General features: G+C 43.5%; 1 protein-coding gene across 6 annotated transcripts in view; it reads right to left on the bottom strand.

Annotated features, from left to right (window-relative positions):
• GHR (growth hormone receptor) overlaps positions 1-21,519 on the bottom strand; it is a 292,065-nt gene that overhangs the window by 146,017 nt on the left and 124,529 nt on the right. For all 6 annotated transcript variants that reach the window (XM_007117758.4, XM_028492885.2, XM_028492886.2 and 3 more), the window contains one exon: positions 17,858-17,938. In XM_007117758.4, the coding sequence (XP_007117820.1) occupies positions 17,858-17,927 (70 nt within the window). In that variant the 5' untranslated portion in view covers positions 17,928-17,938. The remainder of the gene's footprint in view (positions 1-17,857; positions 17,939-21,519) is intronic.

The following is a 21,519-nucleotide window of genomic DNA, read 5'->3' as shown; positions in this document are numbered from 1 at the left end:
GGGAGAGGCCGCAGCAGAGGGAGGCCCGCATACCACAAAAAACAAACAAACAAACAAACAAACAAAAATATGTGTTGAATCAATTCCTGGTAATTTTACGAAAAGCAAGTTTTTTTCAAGTGAGGGAAGCTAGAGACAGTACAATCCAGTGATAAGACATGAATATATCCAATCAATTCCTGATTTAAAAATCATAATACAGGCTTGGTTTTCACAATGAGTCATCAAATAAGGGCTATCGATACATGCTTATGCTGTACACAGTATATGTCTTTCTCATAAATATAATCAAGTTGAGATTTAAAGATATAGTGCTGGGGGAGTTTTCACAGGGATTCTGAATGTACCACAGGACCCACCCGTCAGCTGTCTGTTTCGCTTGTAATGCTTAAAAAACAGCACGGCATGGGTATTCTAAAGGCACGTGACAGACAGCTCAGTATGCAGAATGTTCCACATTGATGTGACCTTAAACGTGGAGACTGATTTCTCTGGTGGCAAAAGGCAGGTCTTAAGGCTGATGAAATGTAATCTCACACCAATTACACTGATTTCAACAGCTGGCTTTGCAGTTCCCACACTCCACCAGGCTTCCTCTACTACATGCTCAGGGATGTCTCCCAGTTTACTTCACTAGACTTTAATGCTCGAAGCTGTCGAGGGAGAACTGACAGGAAGCATTTGTCGGAAGCACTCAGATGTGGTTGTGCATTCATGGGGATTTGTTAGCTGATAGCAAAGTTGTTGCATTCCCCGTAAACAAGCACGAGTGACAGGCTTTAAGTGTGATCTTCCAAACAAATGTGACTCAAAACCATTAGGGCAGCTCATGCTAAAGCTAGCAACTCTTGCTCTAGTCAACCCGTGTGTACCTCTGCAACACAGAATAGGTAAAATTGCAGGGGAGGTTTAAAGGCAGGACAGGCTTTAAGGTAAATGTGGCTCCATAGGGCACACCAGCTTTTATATGGAGTTTCCTTGTTAACGAATATTTAATGCAGAACATTCTGGAATAAAGTTTGGAAATTCTGATTCTTTCATAATGGTCAACCCTATCTCCATGGTACTAGCAGGTAATTACTCAGGCAGACATATTTCTATCTAAATATGCAATGTCAGATTTAGAGCTTTAAACAGGTGTTTATGATTCTAGGAATGGTTCTTGAATCAACAGACCTCAGATGAACTGATCGAGGTCCATTTGAAGAATATACTCAGGACTGAGCTTCCTGTGTTATTCTCTAGTGTCTGAGATTTGTGGCTCTACTTCAGGAAATCTGGGCTGGAATTTTTGTCTATTTTGTTGTTTGTTTGCTACCATTGGAGCAGTTATGAAAAAAGGCGAAAATAACAGGTGTCTGTAACAACTTCAATTAAGTTGCTCATTCAGACTTCATACCCAAGTGTAGACCTAAAAATTGATTAATACCTTAATCAGTGCTGAACACTGTCAGCACACACCTTAAACACTCCTGGCAAAGCTGCATGAATATATGTCATCGTGTGAAGGAGAATTAGTCACAATTAGTCAAACGGTAATTGTTATTACAGAGCTTCAGCTGTGTAGTCCAACTGGTTTTTCTATGGTTTGGGTCAAAGGCAGCCCTTCCTTCCTTGGGGCTCCCATAACATTTTGTGCATGTTATATGCATACATTCATTACGGGATGTCTTACACGATTGCTCTTTTTCTTCTAAGTTCTTTGTTTACTCGGCACACCTTTCAGCCTCTCAAGGTTTATTTATTTAAGGGTGTCCACCACCTGGTTCAAAAAAATCTTAGGATGAATGAATGAACAAATGAACCAGGGAAAAGATAAGGGCTGCATAGTAACTATATGTATACATTTTTTCTTTACTTTTAAAAGTCTATAAACACGCTTTGTCTAATTTGACCCCTGCAACAACCCTGGACACGGTCAGGTCAACATGCAATCACCAGATCTAGGGCAGTGGTTCTCAACTGGGGGTCATTTCCCACCCCCGGTGCCCCCTAACCCAGGGAACACTTAGCAATGTCTGGAGATGTTCTGGTTCCTACAACTGAGGGTGGAGGGTACCACCTAGTACCTAGAGGTCACGGATGCTGCTAACATGTTACAGTGCACAGGACAGCTTCCACCACAAAAATTTATCTGACCTGAAATGTCAATATTGTCAAGATTGAGAAACCCTCACCCAGGCCTTCGATCTCCAAAACTATTGTAACCCTATGTTCTGTGAGCTCCTGTCTGACATATTTTTCTGACTAAGTATGTCCTATAAGAAATCACTCAGTGTACCATACTAAACTACTCCTTGCATTCAGTCACCTTACTCAAAAATATACAAACTAACCAGAAAGTATGGGAATAGCAAGTTCGTGGTTTGAGTCCCAACTGCTGACCCAGGATGAATGTTTGGTTTGCCCACCATGTTCTTTTAGAGAAGGCACTTGGGCATAGCTTGGAAGCACCTAGGTACTTTCATGCATTTCAAGAAGAATAATTTTGCTGTCTAAGCTCTCTTGGAACATTTACAAGTTCGCCTACTTCTTGCGATTAAAGCTCCTAGAAGGACAGCTAGAGAGGGCTAGATGGATTTCATTATCAGCTGTTTAAAAGAAAACCCAGTGTCGAAATACTGGCAAGTTAATTCCACCTTTTGCCTTTGAGAAAAATCATACATGACTTGCCGGTGGGGAGGGGGGCAGTGGAGCAGGAAATCACGGTACCGCAGTGATAAGAGAATTATAAAGAGGGGGCTAGCAATCCCTTTTGTTTGTCACACCTGAATTATGTTTCTATAACTTACAAAAATGATTCCCTAACTTCATAGGTGTAGTGGAGTAACACATCTCGGTCTTTTCTAACTCCATCTCCAGCAGGATTGTGCATGTTCTAGTGAGTATCAATCCCAACAACACAGACGTGCAGAGAACAGGGCGAACAAAGGCTTCTTAGGGATCATCTTATCCACTGATTTTCTGCCTTTTAAAACATTTCCTGAACTATTCATTCACACGAAATCATACCTGGAAACTTACTGTGTAAAATCAAAATTATTACATGAAGCTGTGTTTGGACAAGAGTGGGGGACAAGAGCGGGGCACCAGAGTGCCTTGGCGGGCCAGCGCTGCCCTCCCAGACTGTAACCCCAGCCCTGTCTGACCTAGCAACTCATCCTATTTTGGGATAGTTGCAGTAGGCGTAGAATACTTTCTGGAAAAGCAACCTAACTGTCCTCCTTCTTCCCCTCTTGAAGGGAAGGTAAACAAAGAAGAGATTAGCCTTCACAAAAAACCTAACTCTTACCAATAACTATGCCAGGTACTTAACGTGCCAGCTCATCTAACTCTCATGGATGGCTTTCTGAGCAAGATATTATTACCCCTATTTCAAGATGGGAAACGGATATGCTGAGAAATGACTCAGTCACAGAGTTGAAACTTACAGAGCTGAAACTCATACATGCACATGTTTGGTTCCCAAAGTCTACCTTTTTGGTATGTTATTTCTCCATGCTTTCTAAACACAGTTGATTAAAGCCCTCATCAACAAGATACATTTTTAAAACAAATACCTTGCCATTGCCCCTTCATCACCCTCAGACTAAACATCTCCAGTTCCTGTTGTGTGATTTCAAGAGTTTTCACCATTAAGATTATTTTGTTCTGGTTTATCAGTATCTTTCTTAAATCTCGATATCTGGAACTCACCAGACTATTCTAGATATGTTGTGGCCAGTGCAGAGTCCAGAGTTGGACTCTGAACAAGTCCAGAGTTTACTTGTTCTAGACCCTCTTGTTTCTATTAAGGCAGCCTGAGCTATCTTATCTTACTTTGGTAGCTACACTGTAACAGGTGAGTTAAATTATATATTTGCAATGACCTAAATAACTTCAAGTCTTTTACAGAGGACTTGCTGTGAGTCAGGACTGTCACTTCATTTATGATTTTATAAAACCTAAACACAGGCCTTTACATTTATCCCTATCAAATTTTATCTTGCAGTTTTTGGCCCACTACTGAGGCTGTCAGGATATCTTGAATCCTATGTCTGTGCTTCAGCACATTACCTATCCTTGGCTTTGCATCATCTGTAGATTTGGTGAGTCTGCCTTCCTCGCCCTCACTCTAGTCACTAATTTAAAAAAAAAAAAAAAAAAGCTCAGGAGAAGAAAGTCTATCACAAAGACCTTCAGACAGGGCTTGGCATGAAGGAATCCCTAGCTGGGTACCACATCTGTATCTAAGAAATAATAGAAAAAATAATTTTGGAGTTGAGAGGGACAGATTTGATTTTTTCTCTCTGAAAAGTTTTATTCATATATCAGCAACTGAGTTTATAGAAATGAACAGCTTTTGCCCATAACCACAGAACTGATTACTGATGCAACTGGACTCATAACCCAGAGTTGGTGATTGGTTGATGTTTTTTTCCCATCACACCATTAGGTGAGATCACTGATGGCAAGAAAGATACTCCAAATTTGTTTTAAAATAATTTCTTGGTACAGTTTTCTTTTCTGACAATGTGCCCCTTTACCTTAAAAGGGCAACACAAAAATTCCAGTGAATGGAAGACTCTTGTTCATATAAGCTTGGTTTCACGTCCACTGATTTGTATGGACAAATCTTATCAGGAAATCGTGTAGGAACAATGTTATACCAACACAAGTCCTGTGTACAAAATAGGAAATGTTAATACAGTGACGATGGGAAAAGCTTTGGGTAAGGAGGTACAGTCTTAGAAACAGGCAAAAGTACATGCTATAATAGTGAGTGTGTATAGTAGAATAATTCTCTAGGCATGTTAGTAGTTGGCTTTCCTTTACTTTGACAGCTTCTGCATTTGTGGAGAATCCAGGAGTGATCAGAAGAGAAAACCCAGAGTTGATTTCATAAGACTTCATAAGACAGTTCTTGAACCTCCTTAGAACAATGCAGGGAGAGTCCTGCACACCTAACAGGGCTGCACAGTACCAGACGGGGTTGCCCGGTGGCCCAGGACGTACCTTTCAAGGATTTTTTTCAAAGGAGAAGAGGTGGCCTTGTCCTCACAAACTCTGGCTACTGATATGACCTTGGGAAGAGATGCCCATTTGCTTTGAGGAAACTACCCATGCCTCATCATAAGTTTTACATTTGTATATAAGTATATATAAGTATCAATACTTATATATGAAATAATGAGGTCAACATTAAAAGCCCAAGTACTACATTAAACTTAATGAATCTGAATCTTAGAGGATTTAGAGAAGGAGTTCATGGAATCACCTCCTGTTGCTTTGACATAACTATGATTCTTGACCTTGGCTGAGTAAGTGAAACAAATGCAACTTCCAGAGTTCAGCTGGAATTGCTGCAGAGGTGAGTACTACACATAGTGAGGTACCACGGAAATCCTAAGACACGTGAGGCAGTCTGACTCCGGGGTCAGACTGCCTGGATTGGACTCTCACGTTGGCCTTCACTAGTTATGTAAACTAGTTACATAACTATTCTTGGTGTCCTTTCCTAAAGTAGGGTAATAATGGAACTTTCCTCTTACCATTGCTGTGGGAATTAACCAAGGTTACAAGTATCAAGTACTTAAAATTGGATCCATGAAATGCTTCTATTTTTCTTGCAATGAACCGGTTTTAATTCTCTCTCCCTACATCCCCAGTTCACCTGGTGACTAACCTGGGAAACTCTGCCTCATTCCTCTTGGTCTCGTGTCTGCCATTTGGCAAATGCTCAAAGAACGCTCGTTGAACTCAACTGACTTGCCCGTTGTCACTCCCAGCATCAGAGTCAACTCACTCCAGACCCACTTGCTGTACTGATCATATTCAATTTTATTAAAAGTATAAGAACTAGAGCACTAAGGTTTTTTATCACACTTAGCCTCTGAGCATTCATTGTTAAAACTATAAATATAGAACAGTGTCCTGTTTCCTCAAAGTTTATGCCATCATGCCTTAGTTCTATTGTTGAAAGCATCTTAAACATTAGAATCCTCTTCTAGACAGTTTTCTGGAGTCATTATTAAAATTATCTTTAACTTCCAAAACTTTCTTGTGCAACTGAACTGCTCCTTTTAGGCATATATTGTTAAAATTCAAATTCTACATGTCTGTTTAGTTTGCATGTTTATTTAAGGCCTCAGGGTTTGGAGTAACTCAACCTGAGGCCAATAAGAGTTACCAGTTGTTGACTACTTATGTGCTTTTCCTGTGTCATCTCAGCAGGTGCTTTACTATTGTTACCCCCTTGATGGTTTTAAACAAGTTCTTTTCCTCCCATTTAACAGAGAAAACTGAGGCTCAGAAAGTGTAAGAAACTACGAAAGCCTTTGTAGTACATGCTGTCAGTGCTCTGCTGATATAGATCCCATAACCATTTATGTGCACATGGACTCCCTGTGTGCTTTCACTCCCAACACCCGGCACCTGTGTCTCTGTCGGCACCTGGAACCATCTTGACCTGCACTTGGAGAGCTGATAGTGCCTAGGAATTTATGACCTCCAAGGGTCGCCCTTAACCATCAACTGAGGGCTGTTCTGGACAACTTGAAGCACTACTTCTAGAGGGGACCGAGCCAGATGCCATCCCCACCATCCACTCCACCGTGGGATAACACTTGACATTGCATTCTTGCTTGTTTTTTATTTTCCTGTCTTAGCCTTTTCCCTGTCTCATTTCCCTACTCCCTGTCAGTTTCCCCCTGGAATATTTTTCTAATAATTCACTTTCATTTGAACCCTTGTCTCAGCATCTGGCTTCTGGGGAACTCGACCTAAAAAAAAATCACACAACTCATTAATGATAGATCTGGGATCCAAACTCAATTCTGACAAAGTTCAAGATCAATGCTCTAAAATCCCCAATCTACACTGCTTCTCCTGATGATGGCAAAGATGGAAGCAGGAATCAGATATGACTGGTGCAGAGACTTGCTTACTGGCCCTACTCTCTAAGCATCTCTGTATGTTCTCTGAGTACCAGCCAAGGCCATCTGACCAGCCTCTCTCCTAACCCTCCAGAGTTCCTTCACAGGCCCCCTTTACCCTCTGATGGTCTAAGCCTCTGGCTGATTGCTGCTGCCCCAAAGAAGTGACAGCCAAGGGCAAGACCACAGAACCAGAGGGACACTGTGCATAACCAAGTCAAGTGCAGATCAAACTGGGCTCCTAGCAACTAACTGCAGAAATCAATCAGTAATCTACATGGTATTTATTGAATACCAACTGTGGGCTCAGTGACCGCCACGGTGCCCTCATTTCAGCCTGGAATTTCAGCCTCTTCCTTCTACCTTCTGCTTTAAGGCATCCATTGACTCTCCGCCACGTCAAAGGCTTCTGACTTTGGGTCTGTAGCAACCCACTCTCAACCAACATGTTGGAGAAATCACCCTCTGCCCAAATTTGACGGTTAGGGATTAGTTTCATTTTAGAAACATCTCATGTTAATGAAAGTGCTACATATCCTTTTTGGTCTTTAATATTTTTTCCTTCAGGTAAGATTTTAAGACATAAAAATACAGGCTTTTAGGGCTTCCCTGGTGGCGCAGTGGTTGAGAGTCCGCCTGCCGATGCAGGGGACACAGGTTCGTGCCCCAGTCCGGGAGGATCCCACATGCCACGGAGCGGCCAGGCCCGTGAGCCATGGCCACTGAGCCTGCATGTCCGTATGGCAATGGTATGCACAGAAGTTAATCTAGGTCTTTCTATTCCTCGATAAGAGCTTTCCAGGAAGTCAGGCTTAGAGATAGCTACAAAGGGAGAGAGAGCTAGTCAGCCATGCTTATGAAGTTCAGAGCAAACACCCAGAGACTATGGTGCTGGCACGGCTCACAAGGGAAGCCGGGCACAATCACAAACCAGTTCGTAAACTTGGCCTGGGCTGTCTGAGCACAGCATCTCGGTACTTCACTGCATTCTCCACCTCACAAGCTAATCTGACCCGACTGTGCCCTGACATGGGGCAGGGCTCTTTGACTGGTTCCCCCACTTCCCTGACTGCCCTGCTCTCTTTAAAAAAAAAAAAAAAAAGCATGGTGCTTCTTGCTTCAACCAAGGAAGCAGCTGGCCCACTGGTTGGGTAGCGGAGGAAGGAGGACTGGTCCTGAATGTTACACAGCCACAAAACGGTCCTTTCCTAAAAAACTGAGCTCTCAGTTAGGGGGAAGCCAGGCGTGGTAAACATCACCAATTCAATCTCCACTAATGTAGGTCTATTAATACTTAATAACACACAGCTATCCACAAGTCAAATATTCTGAACGTTATTTCTCCTTTTACAAATTTGCAAGATTTTACTAAAAGATTAGATCACACAAAATACAACTTTTTCCCATATTCATGGATGAAGAAATTAAGGATGTTATCATATACCTGATTTAATTTTGAGAGTTTCATACTTCAAGATAGGCTCTCATTGGAAACTGGAAAAACCTGATATTTAAGGGATGAGGCTGGGAAAACTGATCTAGCTCTCCATAAGATCCCTAGTCATGGTCTTTCGTAATCTAAAGTTCAATGTCTGAAGGGGCAGAGAAAACTTGAATTTGGAATCTGCAGGCCTCATTATACCTCTCTGTCAATATTTGAGGAGATTTAATCAGGTAGGTGGGGCACAGATAAAGGTGGTGTCAGGGGTAGGTGCTGGGTGACTGGTTTGTTTGTTTTTTTGCGGTACTCGGGCCTCTCACTGTTGTGGCCTCTCCCGTTGTGGAGCACAGGCTCCGGACGCGCAGGCTCGGCGGCCATGGCTCACGGGCCCAGCCACTCCTGGCATGTGGGATCTTCCCGGACCGGGGCACGAACCCGCGTCCCCCGCATTGGCAGGCGGACCCTCAACCACTGCGCCACCAGGGAAGCCCCGGGTGACTGATTTATTCAGTGCAGGATGTTGGCCAGTAGCTGGTGCATGGGGTACAGCGTCCAGTCACCTAGGAAAAGGTTGGCAAGACTTATAAAGGGCATCAGGCTCCCAGGCATTGGTGTGTTGGGCAAAGTTCTGACCCTGGGTGCATCTGAAGTATATAGCAGGAAAATGAGAGCATTCCATCCACAGGGAAAGGCCACAAATCAGGGCTTCAGGTAGGGCACAGGGATACTTGGGGCTTCTTGGAGAATAGCTTCTCCAGTTGCACAGCTATTTCCAGACACTTTCTACTGGAAGGGGGTCCAAATCCAGCCTCTGCCCTGGTTAAGGCTGGACATAACAGAGCATTAGTGACAATTGTGGACAATTTCTGGGAAAGTTCCAGGTCAGGATTTAGATGTTGATTCCCTTAAATAAAATGAAGATCTACTCCATGTGTCAGAATGCTAGAGGAGGGGATACAGGGGTGAACAAAACATCCTCCATGAATTTTCAGGTCTAGTGAGGTGTTTTTTTTTTGTTTGTTTTTTTTTTTGTGGTTCGCGGGCCTCCCACTGCTGCGGCCTCTCCCGTTGCGGAGCACAGGCTCCGGACGCGCAGGCTCAGCGGCCACGGCTCACGGGCCCAGCCGCTCCGCGGCACGTGGGATCCTCCCGGACCGGGGCACGAACCCGTGTACCCTGCGTCGGCAGGCGGACTCTCAACCACTGCACCACCAGGGAAGCCCGGTCTAGTGAGTTTTAACCCATAACAATTTATTACACAGAGTACGCAGTGGTCATTTTGTCAATCATTCGAAAACAAATTGTCTATATTTCAAGCTCAATCCAGAATTTGTCTGGATTTCACACCTATAATGGCTATATAAACACAAGTTTGACACGCATATATGGCCATGGTATGCACAGAAGTTAATCTAGGTCTTTCTATTCCTCGCTAAGAGCTTTCCAGGAAGTCAGGCTTAGTGACTTAAAACGCAGATGTCACAACGACTTCATTTAGAAGAGAGACACAAAACAAATGTCGCCTCCCCAAACCCCTGATCCTCCACCACTGGCTGCCCTTCTGTCCATCCCTGTGTCCCGCATCTTGGGGAAAGCTTCTAAAACAACAAACAACATCCTGAAATATCCCCTCCGTGGTTGGGACACGCGCCTCCACACTCTAATACCTGCAACCCTGCTGTGGAGCTGTAACACAGACGCTGTAATTAGTTAACGTTAAGGCTTAAGGCTGGTACGTTGTGACAGAAACAGAAACAGAGATTCCTGATAGATGTATCTGATGAAATATCGTGGATTCACTTTGGACGAATTTGGGAAATACAGACCACAGAAGACTGATTTGCAGCTGAGGTCGAAGAAGTGCTCCAGGCCCCCGGGCCTCCCGGTCTGCGCGGTGCCGGCCGGATGGGGCGCCACGGAATCCTCTCTGTACGATCAGTTGCATCCGATTTCATAGTGTGTTTATGTCACACATCATCACCACCCGTATGCTGCTAACTACAGACGAGGAGGAAGCTTCGCTCTGAGTCTGAGGGATGACAGTGTTGACAGCCTGTGAGTGTTTCTGGAAGAGCCCAAATGGGACCCTGATGCCTGCTGCTTGTGAAGACTGATGGTGGTCCTTGGGCTGTGGCTGCTGGTGTGACAAGTTAGACATCCATAACTATGTGTAGCAGGCAGTTACAAGGAGCAGGGGATAGGCCCCCGAAGATGCCTTTGCGGGTGGCTCTGAAACGCCTAGAATTCTATATCATCGAGTTGAAGGTTACGGGTTTAAACTAAACCAAAGTAACACACTGACTTAAAATCAAGGTGAGAAGAAAACCACCACCCACAGGTTCTTCCTGAGAGGGTTTTCCTAGGGAAAAGATGCTGGGTGATTGAGGGACCCTGGGGCCCTAGTTGTGGAGGATATCAGGCAGGGAGAGGCTGGCCGGGCCAGTCCAAGCCAGTGTGGACTTCTGCACAGTTAAACTTGGGTTAGCTTCCACTAGAGGCAGAAACCCAGGTGTGTCAATGAACAAGAGCCGGTGGGCCGGCACCACACATCAAACACATTCTGTCAGCCCCGTTCCTGTCCTCCCATAACAGAAGCCCTAGTTTAGGCAACTGAACCAAAGTGGTGTGGAGACATTTTGCACACCAGGACCGGCTCTTGTCCTGCAATGGTTGGCAGATTGTCCTGTAATCTAAGGTAGAAGATTGGAAGTATGGCTCATCATTGGCATGTGTGACCTGAACGTTCAAGGTTCAGGCTATTCTTGGGTGGTCCCAGTCCTTTTAATACTAATTAGCTGAGGCACAAACCTCATCACTCACACTTCCAGCTGCTTCACAGAGGTGAGTCACGTAGCTACTGTGTAAGCCTCGCCGACCTCCCAGATTCTGCTCAGTGCGTAACTCTGCTGCCCTTGACTCATCCTGCGTATATTTTATTGCATTCCATGAGGTAAGTACATATTCTAGGGATGATCAAATATCTGGGGGTATGTCAAGGTCTCGGGATCGAGTCATGAATGTGCAGAGACCACATAGGTATGGAGTCAGGCCTTTGTCCCCGCTGCGGACCCTCAGGGCACAGTGACCAAGCCATCGCACAGACACACTGCAGAGGGGAGCAGACAGCGTGGGACCTGGGCTGGGCACAGGCAGGAGGGGTTCTGGGAAATGGCACAAAAGAAAGTTTGCTTAGATACTCTGCTGTCATCAGTCTCAGTGTTTCCCCCTCCACAGAGCTGTTCCATTCCAGTACCACTTCACTGCTAATAGGCTGAGCTGTGTTCCAGGGCTTCACTCTACTAAAAATGAGTCACTGCTGATGTTGATAACATGTAACTGGAAAAAATCCACATGTAATTGGACTCTGAGTACTCCGCAACATCTGTCTATAATCCATCTATTTTGTTTTAGCCACCACTGGCACACCTGCATCGTCTCTCCTAACCTATTACAACCATCTTCCTCCGCATTCATTGCTCTCCAATACACTTTGACTTGATTACCAGCTGTATTTCCAAAAGGACAATCTAACGGTATTATTACCCTGCTTAAAACTCTTTAGTAAACTTAGGGAGCCATGATTAAATTAGGTTTACTTATCTGTCTTCTCTTCTATAGACCATGAGCTCCTTAAAGGTAGAAACATAAATTCAAAATTCATCCTTGAATCCATAAACGTGCTCGAGGGCTTCCCTGGTGGTGCAGTGGTTGAGAGTCCACCTGCCGATGCAGGGGACACGGGTTCGTGCCCCGGGTCCGGGAAGATCGCAACGGGAGAGGCCACAGCGGTGAGAGGCCCGCGTGCCGCAAAAAAAAACAAAACAAAACAAAACAAACATAAACGTGCTCGATAAAAACTTGCTAAAAGTCCTCATCACACACAAAGGTCTATGCATATCTCCCATTGGCATCATCCAGGTAGACGAGACCAGAAGCTCCGTCGCCTGGCCTGCTATGACCTGAACTCGGGCATCATAGCATCTGTGACACCAGGAAGACCAGGTGATGTAGGTCTACTAATGTCCATGGCACTAGAAGAGACTAAGTTTTCTTCTTGCCTCTTGAAGTAAAGACAGCAGTAATCTTAAGCTCTATGGCTTTCTCCCTCACTTCCAGTGTGCGTTCAAGGAAAGTGCGCGTTTTTCCTTCTTGAAAACATTTTTAACAGGCTCACGCTTCACTGTTTACCAACTACAGCCATGACTCTGATACTTGCTTGAAATATATCCTGTATGTCCTGAAGCTCTTAGGGCTCTGTGGAGCTTCACCAGCAAAGGGGCATGAAAGTGTAAGGTTTATTTAAAAAAAATAAAATGTTCCTGCCACTGTGTCATTATTTCCTATCTGTTAGCAATGAGAATAGAATTGTCTTTTCTTTCACACAAGCGCTGTGTGTGTTTGCCTAAGTTTATGAAAAATGTTCAAAGGTATACAAAGAACATTATTTGGGGGATCCTGGTTCCTTTGGGACATGGCATCTCACTCCTAGTGTAAGTTTTTTATCTTGACTGGTATGGAATGATACTTAGAGTGATAAGATACTAATTATGTGCTTTGCATGCAAACCATGCCATGTATATACACACACATATATTACACATAGTTTTTTTTTTTTTGGCTGCGCCATGTGGCTTGCGGGATCTTGGTTCCCCGACCAGGGATCAGACCCGGGCCCTGGCAGTGAAAGCGCGGAATCCTAACCACTAGACCTGCAGGGAATTCCCTGTATATGCTTTATATAAATATCACACACACACACACACACACACACACACACACACACACACACACACACACACAGAGTACCATCATGAACCTCTTACCTGGCCTACAACTTTAAGAACTATGACTTGCTTCCTCTCCAAAATACTACCCATCCTTCAAGACCCAGCAAGACTTGTCTTTTCCATGAAGCTTTTGCCATTTCTAGACCTTCTGTAATTTAACTCGAGTTCATTGACCTAAGTTTACGTCCAAAGGGAATAATTACAAACACAGTGCTCATGTACCATGCACTCTGGCCAAATTAATCGTACGCCTTCCACAAAGCAAGTGCTCAAAAAACCTCTGTTGGATGCTGTGTGTGTGACATAGAACTACTCACTCCTAGCACAGTGCCCCAGACACAGCGTAAACCCAGTGACTGGCTGAATTGTTCTCCGCGTACACCTCATATCTACACCTGTGCACGTCTTTTATGTTGTTCCTTTATCACACATGCTATTCCTGCAGCCACTCCCTGCTCTTCTAGGCCTTTCAAAGTCTTAACCCAGTATCCTAATATCTGCTGAAATAACACCAACCTCCCCTGTGAAGTTCTCTCTGCTTCACCACACCCTGAGGTGACTCTCCTCTCTTCACTCCTCTTAAAGAGTGTAGTTCAGGCCACTATTTCTATAGTTAATACATTCTGCTTCATACAGTAATTCTTTATACATATTCCTGATCTCTTAAGTCATGATAAATTCCTTGAGGGAAGAATCACTGTTTTCCTCATAGCTGTAATTTCAATCTTTAAAAATGGAAAGCTCTAAAGAAATATCTGTACATTGAATTTGTTGAATTAACTATTCCAGGCCACCTTAATTTAGCCTTTTTTAGAGCATCTTGGCCGTCTGTATTCATCACACAATCTAGACCTTAAAACTATACAGTCTCTCATTAATTTCTAGAAGTTTCTCATATCCTAACTAGACTGAACTTCTTCAGGTCGGGACTAGCCTGCTCCCACCTTACACTGCTGAGGTCAAAGAGGATGCTCACTTGTGGACCAACAGAAATAGGAGAGGTATAACAACGTATAACAGGCGCTCCTCAGAAGAATATTTGTATCCATTAAGTCTTTAAACACATTTCTCGTTAAAATTATCTTTGCAGAAGCAGCAGTTTCTTTTTTAATTAATTAATTTTTATTTTTACTCATTCTTGGCTGCATTGGGTCTTCGTTGCCACGCACAGGCTTTTTCTAGTTGCGGTGAGCGGGGGCTACTCTTCGTTGCGGCGCGCAGGCTTCTCGTTGCGGTGGCTTCTCTTGTTGCGGAGCACGGGCTCTAGGCTCATGGGCTCAGTAGTTGTGACTCCTGGGCTCTGGAGTCCAGGCTCAGTAGCTGTGGCGCACAGGCTTAGTTGCTCGGCAGCATGTGGGATCTTCCTGGACCAGGGCTTGAACCCGTGTCCCCTGCATTGGCAGGCAGATTCCCAACCACTGCGCCACCAGGGAAGCCCAGGAGCAGCAGTTTTGATGCAACCGGTTGACAGTTCAACCCTGTGAAGCCCTCTGAAAATGAAACGTTGTTGCTCATTCCTGATTTTGGAATAAGAAATTCTTCCTGAGAACACTTCTACACTGTTGGTGGGAATGTAAATTGGGGCAGCCACTATGGAAAACAGTACGGCAGTTCTTCAAAAAACTAAAAATAGAACTACCGTATGATCCATCAACTCCACTCCTAGGTATATATCCAGAAAAAAGGAAAACACTAATTTGAAAAGACACGTGCACCCCGGTGTTCATAGTAGCACTATTTACAATAGCCAAGACATGGAAGCAACCCAAGTGTCCATCAACAGACAAACTGATAAAAAAGGATATGGTATATATACACAATGGAATATTACTCAGCCATTAAAAAAAAGAACGAAATTCTGCCATTTGCAGCAACGTGGATGGACCTGGAGGGTATTATGCTTAGTGAAAAAAGTCAGACAGAGAAAGACAAATACTGTGTGATATCACTTATTTGTGAAATCTAAAAAATAAAACTAACAAATGTATATAGCAAAAGAGAAACAGACTCACAGATACAGAGAACGAAATAGTAGTTACCAGTGGGGAGAGGGGAGGGAAGAGGGGCAAGATAGGGGTATGGGATTAAGAGGTACTAACTACTATATATAAAATAGATAAGCCAAACGGATCTATTGTACAGCATGGGGAATTATTGCCATCATTTTGTAATAACTTGGAATGGAATATAATCTATAAAAGTACCAAGTCACTAGGCTGTACACCTGAAACTAATATAATATTGTAAATCAACTATATTTTAATTTTAAAAATGAAATAAACTGTGGTACATCCAGAAAAAAAAGAAAAAGAAAGAAATTCTCCCTGAGAGTATGTAACCTGCCTTGAGGATCAGATGTAAAGACTAATTAATATTAAGGATGAAAGACAAACAGAGAGCATCAATTATAACACTTTAGCTAATACAATGGTGGCACTGTTCGATGCTTAGTTCTCATTAAATTTCCAAGAGGGCAATTAGACTTAATAAAAAAATCCTTTTAGGGCCAGCATATTTTAAATTGCTCATCTGCCTAAGCAAGAAGAGCCCTGCTCAAGGCTTCAAGTGCCAACATTCCTCAGGCATGCAGATCTGTCATCTCCTCCCAGCGCCTGGGCAGCTTTTCTCCCCGTGATGCTTCCCAGTTCCTTTCCTCAGCAGTGCCACCTCTTCCACTGACTAAACTTAATTCAATGAATGGCTGGTGAAACTACAGTAGCACCTTTTTTTTTTAAGTCCTCTCTTACATTTTTAGTCTGCCTCATACAATGGGAGAGAAAATAAAAATAAAGTGATTTGGGTACAATCCAGACCTGGCAGAAAAAGAAACACATGGCCCACGAATGTCATCTGAGATTCAATCCATGTCATATCAGGAGATCACTCTGGCTGAACTCATCGGATAAATGGCCAGCGCCAGCAAACACACACACACGCTCGTGTTCAAACATGCTCATCTGCACCTTCTTATATAAACATCATACCGCGTCCTTAACGATCCCCAGGCCATTTTAAGGTAAGAATTTTGGAGTAGCCACATATTCCAAAGGAATTTTGGTTAGCCTACTAAGCAAAAGAAAAGAAGAAACTTTTTTCCTTTGCTAAATTACTTAGTATGTGTAAGTAATGTTAAACTATGTGATTTGTATTTACTGTAAACCATTGCATTTTCTTATCCCCCCAAATAAACAAAGCAAACACAAACTATCAAAAAAAAAAAAAGCAAACATAAAACCAGCTAATGGTTTTGTTTCCTCTATGAAGTTAAAGGCTTGCTAAAATGTCAAAGCAGTTGAAATAGGTGCTCTTTGCAGACTCTCTAGGTCAAAAATGTAACTTGAGCTCTAGTCTTTTAGCTGGGGATACATTTTAAATTTTCTTTCAAGATTTCCCTTGCCACACTTTTCATTTCACAAGTCTTTTAAATTCCTCGAGCCTTGCCCAGTGGAGTGAAAGTCACCTTAATGAAGAAAGTAGAGACCTAACCACCGTGACTTTGGAATAGCAGAGGATCTCAGCTGTAATTCTTTGGCTCAGAACCAGGGTCTAAAACCAGCCATGGGAAAAGCTGCTGACATGGAGCCTGCAATTCCCTCCATGTTTGACTTGCAAAATGTTGACATTATAACACCAGAGAGACCCCAAAATATTTCAAACAATTATGACTTCTTTCCTATAAATATTTTAAAATTGTTTTAGGAGATAAAATAACATATTTTACACTTCTTGTTTTCTCAGTTACTCTGGTTGCCCTCAGCAGCTCACTACTAGGGATTTATTTTTGGCTCGAAGGTCAGGGAGGACATTTTAAGGCACTACTTCTGCTGCTAAACTGTGTTTTCCAAGATGAGTTGCCTGCTAAGTAGGGGAGTTGGCCGTTCTTAAAGAAACAAGTGACTGTGGTGTCACAGAATAGGAGAAATGATGATTTCTTTCCTTTGTTCAAGCTCAAGCAAGAAAAACAATCAAGTACTCAAGATGATATTTTAAAACGTCTCCCACCCTCGTTACGAGCACAGTTTTCTTTCTGGGCAGAAAAATACTTTTCATTCCCTTTCATTTCTCTCCTGTTCCAGTTATTGCTGTATGAGACCTAAGTTTGAATATATGGCAACGCTTCCAATAGGAAGAGGGTATAAAGAGGGAGGGAGAATTACAGAGATGGCCAAGGAAACTCGTGACTTTGAGTATATTATCCAACTATTTCGGGTGTTTCCTCCTTCAGATTTAGCCAAATGGTAATCACCCAGAGAGTAAGAGGTAAAATTTATTTGAAATCTGCAATTTCCACTCTCAGAGAATATGATTAAGAGGACTTAATTCTGAGCTCTGGAAATAGGCTATGATATCCTTAGCCACAGATGAGCTGAGTGATCAATATGTTAATAATCCTTCAGTGCGATTTCAATCTCTCTCCCAGAGCCTGAGGACCAAGAGACCTGGCTTGCCTTCACCAGAAATGCCCTCAGCATGATTTGCAGCATTTATTTTTGACGTGGAAACATCAGATGCCAAAGCTGACTACTGCTTTCCTCCTAAAAACATCCCCAGAAACGTCCTCCTGGTTTGTGATTTTAAAGCTACAACAGGTTTTCTATTTACTGCTACTAAAACTTACCTCTTCTAATTACATCATACAAAGAACTTAGATTTAACAAATAAAGTTCAGTGTGGTTTCAAAACACTGTGGGTGGGAATGGAAACGCAGAACTCACCTTGACTCCCAGAAAAAGCATCACTTGAGCCTGCCACTGCCAAGGTCAACAGCAGTTGCCAGAGAGCCATACCTGTAGGACCTGCAATCACACAAAGAGGAATAAGATAAAGCTAAGCAATTAAAAGCAGACTATTTTCATTAAAAATTGATTAAAGACTGGCTAAATTATGAATGAGTTGACATGCACGGCAGCTCTAGAAGGAATCTGTGTAAGTCTTTCACTGCCCTAGAGTCTCACATTGTCATACTTTTCATGAGAGCAAACAGCAGGTTGTAATAAATTCTACTTCCGGTGGGTGCCTGCCTCAGGAAATAACATGGACACTAGAGATTTTCACATCCCGGCCGGCAGCCATAGGACCACCACACAACAAATGACCCCCACGCATTGCTTCCATAACAGGGCCAGTGTGGTTCACTTTAATCTGATCTGGAAATAGAAACTCTTCAGCAGTATCACCAAGCAAGGGGCCTTGAGCTGGACAGCCCATAAAAGGGAAAACAAAACAACCCACTTCAGTAGTAGTAAAACTTCTCCAGTGTGTGGCCCAGGGAACAAAAGAGCTCAATTAACACTCAAAACACTGTGCTAATGAGCCATCCTAAGGAGGTTTAACCAGAAGGCAGCAGTAAGGGGGTGAGAAGCAAAAGAAAACAAAACACTGGTGCTTCCTAGGTGGCCTCCCCTAGGACACCTGGTGTCCTTGTGGGTTTCAGGAGGAATGTGGTCTCTGAAAGGCCCAGGAATGTGAACACCTCAGACTCTAAGAAGGGTCAGTTTGTGGCTGGGCTAGCCATTTGGAATCCCAAGTGTGGCCACACCTTGAAGCCTTCCGTTTGATGAATGGGGGAGCAGATCAGCATGCCTCAGCCAGCACACACCTTTACCTGGAGGAAATGAAGCTTCTTGGGAATAAACAAACCAGGTGTCCACCTCCTGGATCTCTAAAGAGACAGTTTTGGCTGGCTTAAAATGAACTCAGCAGACTGCGCTTTGGAGAGCTGTTGCTACATCTGACGACTCACGCCAACTACTTTAAAGCTTAGCTGCAATATTTCCATGAAATTACGGTACTTTACAAGTCACTCAGGCAAATCTGATCATCATACTGGGAGCTCCACCAGTGCCTGCATTGGACTTATTTTTATTACTGTACATTCTTGACAGTAATAAAATAGCCCTTCTGCTACCCCTAATCAAACTGAAACGATGAACACAAATGTTTGTTTTCACGGAGAGTGGAATGCTGTGGTCCGGGTAATGGCTGTGTAATTCTGAATAGGTAGTAAATGTCTCACACTCTACACTTTCATTTCTAGACAGTGCATGATGCATCATTTTTAAAATTCTATATGATTTTAACGTTGTTAAAAAATTCTAAGAAGACACCTCTAGGTGAATGGAATCTCCCCCCGCGTCTGAATACCCAGGTGTAGCCCACATGCGTGAGGATGCCCCATATACACTGACCCATGGGGTCATTCACAGGACTGAGTGTGACGGCGTAGATGAGAGTTCAGACTAATGTGAGTTGTGGTTATTATAACACCCATGTTTTAAATTCTTAACCTGGAAGGCTCTGGGCTCATGGCCTTGCATCATCCTCAGCTACTTTCACTGAGCTTCTCTCCCAAGGTCCTTTACTCCTAAGTGAACAGGCCATTGTAATCATAGTTTGAAGTCTACAGCAGAAATACATAAAAAGGCTAAAAACAAATACATTACAGGTTGAAAATGCTATCCTCTGGGTAACTGGATATTTCCTTTTAAATTCTATTTTACAAGTATTTTTTTAAGGAGGAAAAGCACTGAGGAACTGGATTCTGTACATAGTGCTAGATTTACTCGCCATCTCTCAACACACCATGTGTCGGGTAAAGAAGCCTCCCTCCTCTGCCACAGGCTCTCTTGATGTTGGGTTGTAACAGTGAGTCCCATTCCCAGGCAATACTGTATGCTCCCCAGCTGAACAAGGATACGAACAGGTTTGCATTTCTCAGAAGGATGCTTCCCCTGGTTTCGAAGTTACCTCTTCGAAATTCTCGAAGAGACTTGGCAGATGACAGAGACAAGTGAACTTTGCTTCAGATGAATCGTAGTTGGCGCCCTCCCATCCCCAATCTTTTGAAAGCTGCTGCCTACAAATGAACTTCGCTTCTCCCAAATAAGGAACTGATTATTGCAACAGTTTCTTTATGAGCCAAACACATCTCCACAGAATACATTCTATCTCACAAATCAGAATCCCCAAAGCAAAATTAACCAGAAACCTATTTGCACACTCCGACAGCAGAAAAGGAGGTATTTAAAACGGCCATCCTCCCACATAGAAGAGAACAGTCACTGCCAATGAGAGCAGGGCATAGGGACTCACAACTCTAAGGCTCTAACTAGGGGTGCGAACAGAGAAGAGGATAAAGCAATGTGGCTGGATTCAGTAAGGGCTAAGGGTTTCCTTAGAGACTAACACTCCCAGTCCACTGTTGCTGGCTCAGTGGGGATGGCTCCGAAAGCGGCCCCCTTTGCACTCCCCCCTCTCCTTGCACCCCCATAGTGAACTCTCTTTAGTGCCATCACATGAACAGAACGTTCATTGGCCTGGGCCGATTTGACTGTAAGCTTTCCCCTTCAACGATGCAGGGCGCTGCATGGCAGCTTCTAGATGAGAAGGTCCTCTTTTATTAGGTTCTGGAGGAGATAAAATGTTCCTGGGAGAGGACAGAGTGCCAACACACAAAGTTTGGAACTTTAATCTATCAGTGATGTGCCAGATGTGAGCAGGAGAAAATCCCTTTATTTCCTTTTCCTGATATAATAATCTAACTAGAGGCAGGCATTGTTCAGAGGAATCTATTAAATTGTACCTTAGTCTACGGGGTTTTTAAAGTTCGCAGCATTTTCCTAGGGAAAATCCCTCTCTAAATTTCTAATGATATTTATGCATTCTTTGGCCATAGCCACATGGCACGATGTTCACTGGGGTGGGGGAAGGAGGAGCTTCTATTTTTGCAGAAGGGAACTCACACCATTCGGATCTCAACGAGCCTGAGGCATTTTGCCGGCTCCCCCCGCTTCCTCAAGGGAGAGCCATTTGAAAAGCCCTGTGACCCAGCTGGCGTGAGTTTTAATTCTGTAAACTGCGCAGCACAGGAGGCCTCCAAATCACAGTGAGGCCAATGATATACTTTTGTTCCTTGGCTATAAAATAGTCCATAAACACATGAGAAGAGATGGAGATTAAATACACTATTTTTTCCCAACATGTTAAAACCAACTCCAGGCAAAGAAAGCCATTGGTTCCATTCTCTTTAATTTAAAATTAGCAAGTATCTGTTGAACTACCAGTGGCTGCTAGCACTGTACAAGGCACACTGGAGAATATAAAAGCAATCAAAACCACTGAGAGAGAAATCACTACTGGATTTCAGAGATATCTACACAGAAACGACGAGTAGCAGACAAATTTAATGTGAAGACAAGACTATTTTGTGAAGAATCCCCACGTCATCTTTATTAAAAGTAACATTAGGGCTTCCCTGGTGGCGCAGTGGCTGAGAGTCCGCCTGCCGATGCAGGGGACGCGGGTTCGTGCCCCGGTCCGGGAAGATCCCACATGCCGCGGAGCGGCTGGGCCCGTGAGCCATGGCCGCTGAGCCTGC

Source organism: Physeter macrocephalus, chromosome 8 (assembly GCF_002837175.3).
Source record: "Physeter macrocephalus isolate SW-GA chromosome 8, ASM283717v5, whole genome shotgun sequence".
Classification (NCBI taxonomy): domain Eukaryota; kingdom Metazoa; phylum Chordata; class Mammalia; order Artiodactyla; family Physeteridae; genus Physeter; species Physeter macrocephalus.
Note: the sequence above shows the minus strand (reverse complement) of the source record. Positions and strands in the feature narration are given on the sequence as shown.